This window comes from Panthera leo, chromosome D2 (genome assembly GCF_018350215.1).
Source record: "Panthera leo isolate Ple1 chromosome D2, P.leo_Ple1_pat1.1, whole genome shotgun sequence".
Lineage (NCBI taxonomy): Eukaryota > Metazoa > Chordata > Mammalia > Carnivora > Felidae > Panthera > Panthera leo.
In genome coordinates, this window is record NC_056689.1 from 33,134,920 (window position 1) to 33,147,595 (window position 12,676).

At 36.5% G+C, this 12,676-nt stretch overlaps 1 protein-coding gene and 1 pseudogene across 4 annotated transcripts in view; both read right to left on the bottom strand.

Moving 5' to 3' along the window:
- Positions 1–12,676, bottom strand: part of P4HA1 (prolyl 4-hydroxylase subunit alpha 1) — an 89,449-nt gene that overhangs the window by 19,568 nt on the left and 57,205 nt on the right. For all 4 annotated transcript variants that reach the window (XM_042908428.1, XM_042908427.1, XM_042908430.1 and 1 more), the window contains exon 10: positions 2,242–2,341. In XM_042908428.1, the coding sequence (XP_042764362.1) occupies positions 2,242–2,341 (100 nt within the window). The remainder of the gene's footprint in view (positions 1–2,241; positions 2,342–12,676) is intronic.
- LOC122202638 lies at positions 6,973–7,727 on the bottom strand (annotated as a pseudogene).

Sequence of the window (12,676 nt, forward strand, 5' to 3'; positions counted from 1 at the left end):
CAAAGGGTTGTTAATATCCAAAATATAAAAGAATTTATGTAACTCAACACTCAAAACACAAATAATCCAATTAAAAAATGGGCATAAGACATGGACAGACATTTCTCCAAAGAAGACATACAGATGGCCAACAGACACATGAAAAGATGCTCAACATCACTCATCATCAGGGAAATGTGAATCAAAACCACAATGAGATATCACTTCACACCTGTCAGAATGGCTAAAATTAACTCAGGCAACAACAGATGTTGGCGAGGATGGGGAAAAAGAGAATCTCTTTTGCACTGCTGGTGGGAACGCAAACTGGTGTAGCCACTCTGGAAAACAGTATGGAGGTTACTCAAAAAATTAAAAATACAACTCCCCTATGACCCAGCAATTGCACTACCAGGTATTTACCCAAGAGATACAGGTATGCTGTTTCAAAGAGGCACATGCACCCCAATGTTTATAGCAGCACTATTAACAATAGCCAAAGCATGAAAAGAGCCCAAATGTCCGTCATCTGATGAATGGATAAAGAAGATGTGGTATATATATACAATGGAGTATTACTCGGCAATCAAAAAGAATGAAATCTTGCCATTTGCAACAATGTGGATGGAACTACAGTGTATAATGCTAAGCGAAATAAGTCAGTTAGACAAAGACAAGTATCATATGACTTCACTGATATGTGGGATTTAAGATACAAAACAGATGAACATAAGGGAAGGGAAGCAAAAATAATATAAAAACAGGGAGGGGGGACAAAACATAAGAGACTCTTAAATACAGAGAACAATCTGAGGGTTGCTGGAGTGGCTGTGGGGGGATGGGCTAAATGGGTAAGGGACATTAAGGAAGACACTTGTTGGGATGAGCACTTGGTGTTATACAAAGGGGATGAATCACTGGAATCTACTCCTGAAATCATTATTGCACTTTATGCTAACTAACTTGGATGTAATTTAAAAACAAACAAAAAATGGACAAGAACAAATTATTTACAAGGATGTGAGGAAATTATAACTCTCATACATTGCAAATGGAATTGTAAAATGTATGGTCACTTTGGAAAACAGTTTGGCAATTCCTCAAATGTTAAACTAAAGTTATCACATGACTTAGTAATTCCATATGTAGAATATACCCAAGAGAAATTTAAATGTTGGTATAAAAACTTGTATACAAATGCTCATAGCAGCATTAGTCATTATAGCCAAAAAATACAAATGACCAAATATCCTTCAGCTGATAAATATATGAAGTGTGGTTATATCCAAACAATGGAATATTATTCGGGCATGAAAAAGAATAAAGTGCTGATACACTGAAAACATTATGTTAAGTCAAACAAGCCAGATACAAAAGGCCACATATTGTATTATCCAATTTATATAAAATATCTAGATATGAAATATCTAGGCAAATTCACACACAGAAAGTAGATTAGTGGTTGCCAGGGGCATTAGGGAAAGGGAATGAGGAGTGAATACTAAAACTTTTTGAAGTGATGAAAATGTTCTTGCAATTAGATAGTGGTGATGGTTGCATAACCACGTGCATATAATAAAACTAGGGTAAATTTTATGGTATGTAAATTATATCTCAATAGAAAAGACAAAAAATACATTAAAAAAAAAAAGAGGGGCGCCTGGGTGGCTCAGTCAGTTGAGTGTCTGACTTCAGCTCAGGTCCTGATCTCACCACTTGTGGGTTTGAGCCCCCATCAGGCTCTGTGCTGACAGTGCAGAGCCTGGAGCCTGCTTTGGATTCTGTGTCTCCCTCTCTCTGCCCCTCCCCTGCTCATGCTCTGTCTCTCAGAAATAAATCAATGTTAAAAAAAAATTTTTAAAAAAGCCTGGTCACCTGACAGGCTTAGGAATGAAAAAAACTTGTAGTGTGCTTAATAAATATTGTTACATATTGTTCATTCCCCTATAAAATTATACTTAACAATAAGAGTTTTTAATTTATTGTTGTTATACTTAATTTTATTGTTAAGTTATACTTAACAATAAGAGTTTTTAATTTTGTAAACAATTTTGGAAATCACAGATATTCATAATTTTTGCCATTGATTAAGACCACTTTGCATGATCTCAGCTTGCATATTCACTTTTTTGGTCCCAAATTATCCTGCAATACCTGTAGAGTGCCTGCACAGTGTTAGGAAATCTCATCTAAAGCATTGTTTGAAAAAGTGTAAAGAAATAATGTGATAGCATATAGTTTAAGGATAATGTGATTACCTACCTGTAACTCCTCTGCTGTGGAAACATCTAGTCCTGTTAGATCTTGTATTCTCATATTAATCCGAGACACCACAGGGTTTTCATAGCCAGAGAGCCAGGCACTAACAAGAAGAAAATATTAGTTTTACTTATAATGTTTCAATAAGTAAAGACTAAGAGCCATCATTTTAAAAGTCATAATATATGGGATAATAAGCCTTTACCTATAGGCATTTAGTTGGCTTGTTTGATGTGATTTTTACTAAAGAATGTTGTAATTTTTTTTTTTTAATGCTACATGTTAGGGGTGCCTGGGTGGCTCAGTCAGTGAAGCATCCGACTCTTGGTTTTGGCTCAGGTCATGGTCTCATGTTTGTGGGATCAAGCCCCATGTTGGGCTCTGCACTGACAGCACGGAGCCTGCTTGGGATTCTCTCTCTCCCACTCTCTTCCCCTCCCCCCGCCTCAAAATAAATAAATAAACCTTTAAAAATGCTATATTTCACAGTTAAAGGTTGGAAAAGAAAAAACTAATCTCATTTATTATAGAGTTTTCTTTGAAAACAGTTGGATTAATGTAAGAAAACAGTTGGATTCATGTAATGTAAGCTATCTACATTCAGAATTTTTAAAAATTCTGAAAAAATACATACCAAACTGAAAACAGTTTTTCTTCCCAGATAAGGTATAGGAACTGACTGAGGTGGAGGTCGTAGGGTTTTTAGCCTGATATATATAATGTAAATATTTTATGAGAAAAAAATTCATTTTTTTTTATTTTTGAGAGAGAGACACAGAGTTAGCAGGGGTGAGGCAGAGAGAGAGAGAGAGAGAGGGGATCTCAAGCAGGCTCCACATTGTCAGTGCAGAGCCCTACATAGGGCTCAAACTCACGAACCAGGAGATCATGACCTGAGCTGAAATCAAGAGTCAGCCACTTAACTGATTGAGCCACCCAGGCGCCCCTCATTTTTTTAATTCATTATATTACTTCTTTATATTACTTGCATAAATAACAGTAAGTTTTGGGGTGCCTGGGTGGCTCAGTCAGTTAAGCCTCTGACTTCAGCTCAGGTCACAATCTCACAGCTCATGGTTCGAGCCCCGCATTGGGCTCTGTGCTGACAGCTCAGAGCCTGGAGCCTGCTCTGGATTCTGTGCCTCCCTCTCTTTCTGCCCCTCCCTTGCTCACACTGTCTCTCTGAAAAATAAACATTAAAAAAATTAAAAATAAATAATAAGTTTTTTAAAGGTATCCAAACACACCCAGTAAGATGACTATAATAAAAACAGATAGATGGACAATAACAAGTGATGGTGAGAATGTAAAGAAATCAGAACCCTCATACATTGCTGGTAGGAATGTAAAATGGTACAACCACTTTGGAAAACAGTCTGGCAGTTCCTCAAATTGTTAAACATACAGTTATCACATGACCCAGCAATTCCACTCCCAGGTACATATCCAAGAGAAATTAAAACATATGTTCATACAAAAACTTGTACATAAAGATTCATAGCAGCATTATTAATAATGACCAAAATGGAAATAATCCAAATATTCATCAACTGATGAGCGGATACATAAATGTGATCTATCCATATGCTCAATTATTGTGCCATGAAAAGGAATGAAGGACTGGTAACATGCCACAACATGGTTGAACCTTGAAAACAGTATGTCAAGCAAGATACACAAGGCCACATATTATGATTCCATTTATATGAAATATCCGAATGAGCAAATCAACAGATACAGAAAGTAGATTAGTGGTTTTCCAGGCGAGGGAGGATGTTCCCATTCAGAGTGACTGTTAGTAAGTACAGGCTTTCTTTCTGAGGTGATGGAAATGTTTGAAAATTAGATAATGGTGATGGTTGCACAACTAAAAAGACTAAAAACCACTGAATTATACACTTATTTAAAGGAGTGAATTTTATGGTATGGGAACTATAGCTAAATAAAAAAAGGTACTCCCAAATTAAACTATCTCCTTTATATATAATTTTTCCTGGTCTATCAGCCTTTTTCCTTTACTTCTCTCATCAATCTCTCACTCCACATTTCATCAACATTGTTGCTAAATCCCTAAATTAAATTGGCAAAAATACTATCCTTAATGAAATTTTTTCTCTGAGCTTACGCCTGTGTCACCAAACCCTACTAAATAAAGTCATGAAATAGGGCAAATATGTATTCCCTGAAAATTCATGAACACCAACTTCAAATGGGCCCTTACTCTTCCTCCTTTTTTCTACTCTGAATCCCAACCCACCCAATTTCCCCCTTCTCTCAGTACATATCTCCTACCTAAGAGAAAAAAGAAACCATACAATCTACATACATTTGCATCTATCTGTTCCTTTTAGTTCATCTAGTTCCTCCCTTCCAGTTCCAAAGAGATTTCTCTCCATTATAAGGTTAATTCCCTGTCTTAAATTCTATTATTTTCTGACATTTTAGGAAGCATAATTCATTGATTAGACCTTTTCTCTCTTAAATGATCAACTTTTTCTTCTCAATTCCTCCCACAGCTTTTAACTGGGCTTATGTCTTTTCCATAAATAAATAGATAGACAAACAGATAAAGTTCCTTCCTTTAACTCTCTGTCTTGCTCCAGCTACCAATCTCTTTCTCCTCCCTCTTTAAGTCCCCTTTTTCCACAGACTTTTTTTTTTTTTTATTAAGATTCTACTTCGAAGTAATCTCTACACCCAATATGGGGGCTCAAGCTCACAACCCTTAGATAAAGAGCTGCATGCTCTACCACTGAGCCAGCCAAGCACCCAACTCTTCATTTCTTAATCCATTCCAACCTTGCCTCAGTCCCTATCACTCCACCAAAACTGCTCTGGCTAATATCACCCATAACTACTGTGCTACTAAATCTAACAAAATGTTTCCAATTTTCATCCTATTTGCCATTCTAGTAACAGCTGTATGTTCATCCTTGAAACTCCTCCTCACTCACTCATTCTTCAGGATTCCTTCAGTCTCTCTGGTTGCTCGGTCTTAGTCTCCCTTAGAACTTCTACTACTATATTCGGTCTCTCTTCAGGTACCGCAGCATCACTTCTTCAAGAACATGTTCCAGCAAGCCCCAAGGCTAGTGCACATGCTCTTCTCTCTGCCACAAATATTTTTCTTTTTCATTTTGTAAAGATAAGGCTTTGGATTATCAATTTAGTCATCTCTTCTTCAGAGAAGCTTTCCTTCACCCCTTCCTGTCAAACTGCTTATTTTTTATTTTAGTAAGAGGAATAGGACAAAAAAGGACAAAGAAGTTTTGTTTTGTTTTTTTTACTAATCACAACATTAAATAGACATGACAGGCTATAAGAACTGAACCAGGATAAATAATACTGTTATAAAATTTACATTTCTCATACCCATTTCAAAAGAAAATATATAGAATTCTTCTTGATCTGACAGATTGATTTCAGTAAGTTCATTTTAAAGATAGTAAATAATAATAATATACTTTCTCAAACTGTGCTAAGATACTGTCAGAAAGGCAGCTATAAAATCTAGAATGACCACAATTGACAGGATTAGAACTGTTTTTTGAAACATTAAGAACCACATCTCTTTTTTAGCTATTACATTAATCCACCTTTTTCATTGATAATCATGAAATGAAATCCCACAATGGGATCCCCACAATGATTAGCTGTGGATCACTGTGGATCCCACAATGATTAGCAAGTTTCTTCTTAAGTAACATACACTCTCTTGTTTAAGACTAAAGTGAGTTTTCTAATTTTGCCCTCTAGTGGAGCACAGGCAACTATCTTTGTCTTTTGTATATAGGTAAGCACATATTGAGAAATGTAGCTGTTGTACTAAATTTTATTCTCTCACAATTAAACACAGGCAATTTTTTATTTTTAAAAATAAGACTTTGAGGGTCCCCTGGGTGGCTCAGTTGGCTGAGCGTCCAACTTTGGCTCAGGTCATGATCTAGTGGTTCATGAGTTTGAGCCCCATGCCTGGCTCTGTGCTGACAGTTCAGAGCCTGGAGCCTGCTTTGGATTCTGTGTCTCCCTCTCTCTGCCCCTCTCTCGCTCACACTGTCTCTCTCTTTCTCTCTCTCTCAAAACTACATAAACATTAAAAAAATTTTTTTAAATATATGACTTTAAAACACTTTCAGATTTTAAAATAGCAAAGCTTCTAAAACATTGCTCAAGGGGCGCCTGGATGGCGCAGTCGGTTAAGCGTCCGACTTCAGCCAGGTCACGATCTCGCGGTCCGTGAGTTCGAGCCCCGCATCAGGCTCTGGGCTGATGGCTCAGAGCCTGGAGCCTGTTTCCGATTCTGTGTCTCCGTCTCTCTCTGCCCCTCCCCCGTTCATGGTCTGTCTCTCTCTGTCCCAAAAATAAATAAAAAACGTTGAAAAAAAAAAAATAAAAATAAAAATAAAAAAAAATAAAACATTGCTCAAAACTGGCTCTCCATTTTGGTATATGACCTGATACATGACACATTTGATCTGTTAGTTTTTTCTATTGACTATACTTTATCCTCAGTAGTGGTTAGTGTTATAGTTTCAAGCAATTTTTACATATAATAGATTTTAAAATGTTTCATTTCACTGAATGGAGAGTTTTATCACTCATGTATCTGTAGAAGGTAATTTGAGCACATACATATTTGCACATGTGTATATATGTATTTTTAAAGTAAGCTACTTTTACCATTAAAATAAAATGAGACTACAGGGACAAACTATGAGAAACAGTTTGTCTTCCTTAGAAATCTTTTCCTAGATTGAAGAAGACAAACAATTTGCTGAATGATTTGATGAGGCTATAGGCTTTTCATCATTTCTTAACCCCACTTAGCCATGTCTCACCCCCACAGCTACATGCAAGTCTACTTCCTCAGCAGCACTAGCCTCCACAGTAACGTGTCAAAAACAGGTTGTTGTTGACTGAGCATTCAATTCTACTTGCAGTCTTTCAATAACTCTCACTCTCCACTTTCTGCCCAACCTTGGCATCAAAGTAACTATCAACAGGCTCAAGAATATCTTCCTCTGTAAAATGTACTAGTCATAATTTCTATGTCTCTATGCTCTCTGAAGAATATACACCTTCATTCCAGCTTCTCTCCATTTCCTAACTGCTGGAACTACATCTTCAAAGAATGCTGCTTTCATTCTCCCAGCTATAAAATGCTGCCTTCTACATGAAGACGTGCACTTGTCAGTACCATGGTCTTTCCATGCAGAGACATCTGCCAGCACACATTATCTGCCACAGCCTGGGTCATCTACTGCAGATCATCCACCCTATTCCCAGATGTTGCAGAGGTCAAAAACACCTCATCCTGATGGGAATCCTCTTCAGCCTGTTACCTCAAAAGACTGAGGTCCTCCGGCACTCTTCTTCTTTCCAAGAATGAATAAGTATTTTTGTCTGCAGGTAACTTAACATTTTCTTTGATGTAAGGAAATAAAATGCTCTTCGCAAAAGCAATCAAGGTTGTGGTACTTTTGATATATAACAGGACCACACTGATTTTGGTGGGCACCTGCCAGATGCTACTATGGGAATCACCCTTGGTTGGGAGGGTGGAGGGTGGTGGCAGCTGTCCCCCCCAAAATCATTAATCTCGGAGCTAGCAACTGCCTGCAGCTAAAGTACATCAGGGGGAGGCTACTTCCATGCACCTGGAAGTGGAGAAGGCAGCTGCCCCTAATGTTTTTATAGTACCATATATTCTTACTTTGTATAATTTATCACAGTAATTATATATTAATTTGTTGTTTAAGATGTCTTCTTTCAACTACTAGTCCGAAATACATATAAAGTCTGCCTGGTTTTGCTCCCTACTATATCTGCAGAACCTATTACAGTGTCTGGCACATAGCAGATCTCAATTTATTTCTGCTGAATGAATAAATGAATCCTGGAGATTTCTTAGAACTAATCCAAGACTGGCGCCTGGGTGGCTCAGTCGGTTGAGCGTCCAACTTCAGCTCAGGTCATGATCTCACAGTCCATGAGTTCAAGCCCTGCATCAGGCTCTGTGCTAACAGTTCAGAGCCTGGAGCCTGCTTCAGATTCTGTGTCTCCCTCTCTCTCTGCCCCTCCCCTGCTCATGCTCTGTCTCTGTCTCAAAAATAAATTAAAACATTAAAAAAAAAAAAGAACTAATCCAAGATTTATTCAATTTTACCATAATTATTTGTCTCGTGATCTCTTACAAATTTATAGGGACTGGCTGAGTAGAATTCCTCAGCAGAGCAGGAAAAGGAAGGATCCAAGAATTTTATTATTATAAAGGGTATAGCTGATACATATATTAAGAACTTATTTCTCCCAATTCTGATTGAATTGCTAGGAGAACCAGGAACTAATCTGGTATGTTGGTGTAGCTATCGTTTTGGCTGGCAACAATTTGACAGATTTTTGAACTTTATAAGCAACAAACTACTGACTTGATTTTTATAGCTAACTGCAACACAAGATTGGTAAATATTCTCTTAAAATTTTAAACTAGATGCATCCTGATAATTGTTCCTGTCCCATCCTATCACCCACAGAGAACCTGTCTCCTACTTCTATTACCTTCAACTTCCGTCCCTGCAACCACAAGCATCTATTCTTACCTTTTCTCTTATATTCTGGTAGAAGTATTGTCCTTCAGTCTTACAGAGGCTGGATCTTTTATCTATGTTTTTGAACCTACCCTTTCTAACTCCACAGGCCTCATTCTATCAATCACTGCCTCTTTATCTTTAATCTTTTCTTTGACAATGCTTACTCTTCAGCCTGAAGTCTCCTGCTACCAAGAACGCCTTCACTCTTGCTATTCTAGCAAATTACCATTCCAAACTTTCACTTTACACTTTTAAAATTATAAAAGCAAGAAATGGTTATATTCAACAAATAGTCCAAGGACACTGGATAACCACATGTGAAAGAAAGAAATTGGACTCCCTACTTCCCTACGGGGTGTGTGTGTGTGTGTGTGTGTATGTATATATATATATATATATATATATATATATATATATATATATATATCTCCTCAAAAGGGATTAAAGACCTAAATGTAGAAGTAAAATTATAAAACTCTTAGAAAAAAAAATACAAGTGTAAATCTTTGTGACCTTGTATTAGACACTGGTTTAGCTATGACATCAGAAGAACAAGTAATAATAGGGGAGCCTGGGTGGCTCAATCAGTTAAGCATCCGACTCTTGATTTCAGCTCAGGTCATGATCTCACAGTCGTGGGATCAAGCCCCACACACTCTGTGCTGAATGTGGGGCCTCCCTGGGATTTTCTCTCCCCCTCTCTCTCAAAAAAGAACTATAAGCAACAACAAAACAATAGGTAAACTGGATAGCATCAAAATAAAAAAATTTTTGTGCTTCATTGGACACCATCAATAAGGTGAAAAGACAACTCACAGAATGGAAGAAAATTTCTGCAAATCAAAAGTCTGATAAGGACTTGAGTCTATAATCTATAAAGAACTATTACCACTAAATAAAAGACAAATAACTCAATACCAAAATGTGCAATGGATCTGAATGGACAGTCTCCAAAGAAAATGTACAAATGGCCAATAAGCAGCCAATAAAGAGATGCTCAACATCATCAGCCACTGGGAAATCCAAATCAAAACCACAGTGAGATAGCATATCACACCCACTAGGAGGGCCATAACCATCAAAAAGATAATAACAAGCGTTGGTGAGGATGTGAAGAAACTGGAATGCCCCATACATTGCTGGTTGGATTGTAAAATGGTGCTGCCACTTTGGAAAAGTTTGGCAGTTCCTCAAATGGTTAAATATAGAGATACCATATGACCTAGCAATTTTACTCCTAAGTCTATACCCAAGAGAAATTTAAACTTACATTCACATAAAAACTTGTACATGAATTTTCAGAGCAGCAATATCCATATTAGCCAAAAAGTAGAAACAACGCCACTATCAATGGATGAATAAAATAGATAAAATGTGGTATATCCATACAATGGGATATTGCTCAGCCATGAAAAGGAATGAAATGCAGATACATACATCAACATGAATGAACCTTACAAACATGGTAAGTGAAAGAAGCCAGATACAAAAGGCCCCATATTATATGATTTCATTCCAGAACAGGCAAATCCATAAAAACAGAAAGTAGATTAGTGGTCACCTAGGACTAGGCTTAGAGGGGGGTGAATTGATGATTGAGTAGTTACTGCTAAGGAGTACAGAATTTCTCTTTCAGGTAATGAAAATGTTCTAAAATTGATTATGGCGATGGAGGCACAACTCTCTGAATATACTAAAAGCCACTAAATTGTACACTTTCAATGGATGAACTGTATGGTATGTATATATCTCAATAAAGCTACTTAAAAAAAGAAATACTTGGGGCGCCTGGGTGGCTCAGTCAGTTGAATGTCCGACTTTGGTTCAGGACATGATCTCACGGCTTGTGAGTTCGAGCCCTGCATCGGGCTCTATGCTGACAGCTCAGAACCTGGAGCCTGCTTCAGATTCTGTCTCCATCTCTCTCTCTCTGCCCCTCTCCTGTTCATGCACTGTCTGTCTGTCTCTCTCAAATATAAACAAACATTAAAAAAAAAATACTTATAAAAATTTCAAACAATACAAAAGTATATGAAGTTCCTTTCCTAGTCCCATTCCTCACAGGTAAACACTACTAATAAATAGCTATATATCCTCAACATTTCCCTCTGTATATAAACAAATGTACAGAGATAATTTTTTAAAAACTAGGAATCTACCAACCCTCCCATCTCCGTATCAATATACGCATATACTTCTCCCTGCCACCGAAAATACTTCTGACATCTTTCCAAGTCAGTACATATAGCACAACCTCAGTTAAAAAAAAAAAAAAAAAAAAAAAAAAAAAAAATATATATATATATATATATATATATATATATATATATATATAAAATTGTATATATGTGGTTTAAAAAATACATAAGAATTACCATTTTACCCATTTTTAAGTGTGTAATTCAGTGGTGTTAAATACATTCACAAAGTTGTGCAACCATCATCACTATTTCCAGAACTTTCTCATCATCCCAACTGAAACTCTGTACCCATTAAACAATAATTTGCCATTTCCCTCTCCTCCCAGGCCCTGGTAACCTCTAATCCACTTTCTGTCTGTATGAATTTTTCTATTCTAGGTACTTACTGTAAGTAAAATCACATAATATTTGTCCTTTTGTGTGTTATTTCACTTACTTGTTTTCATTTATTCATTCTCAAGATTCATCCATGTTGTTGCATGTATTGGAATTTCATTCTTTTTGAATAATATTCTATCATATGAATATATAACATTTATCTATTCATCCATGAATGAACACCTGGGTTGCTTACAACTTTTGGCTATTGTGAACAATGCTGTTATGAACACGGTTGTACAAGTATATGTTTGAGTCCCTCCTTTCAATTCTTTTGGGTATATACCTAGCAGTGGAATTTCTGGTTCATATAGTAATCCTATGTTTAACTTTTTGAGGAAATACCAGACTCTTCCATAGTAAATATATCATTTTACATTCCCATTCCACAGTGCTTTTAACTACTGCCTTTCTTTTTAAAATAAACCATCTTTACTTCCAAAATGACCATGAAGGTCTGTCAATAAAGCACTGGTTAAATAAGATTATTTCTACTTTTTATCTATTACAAACAATAGTATAATGAAAATTTTTGTATATCTTTGCATACTTGTGGGAATATCTCCGTAGGTTAAACTCCTAGATGTGGAACTCCTAGATGACTTTCACATTTTGATAAATGATGTCATATTGTTCTCCAAAAAAGTGATTTATACTCCTAACGTATGCTACGAGTGCCCATTTCAGAAAATCCTTGCCAGAATCAATCTTTTTAATTTTTGCTAATCCTAGAAGGAAAATATTTTAATTGTTTAGATTTTTAAAAAAATTTAAATTGCACTTGTTATACTATAAATGATATGAACAGAAGGTCTGAGGCTTAGCAGTTAAAGTCATTAATGACTGATTACAGGTTAAAAAAAATAAACTGTTGGGGCACTTGGGTGGCTTGGTTGGTTATGTGTCCAACCTTTGCTCTCAGGTCATGGTCTCACAGTTCTTGAGTTTGAGCCCAGCGTCAGGCTCTGTGCTGGCAGTGTGGAGCCTGCTTGGGATTCTTGCTCTCTCCCTCTCTCTCTGTCCCTCCTGCATGCTCTCTCAGATAAACATAAAAAAAAATAAACTGTTATCTTAATTGTGGTTCTCTTATAGTCACTAGAGTGGGAAATAAGTTCTACTTATGCATGTTATTTCACTTAATTTGACTTTCATATGAAAACCTCTCCAAAATATAATAGGATTTTCTTTAGCTGGAGAACTCTATACATTTATTTTTATTTTTTTATTTTTTTTCATGAAATTTATTGTCAAATTGGTTTCCATACAACA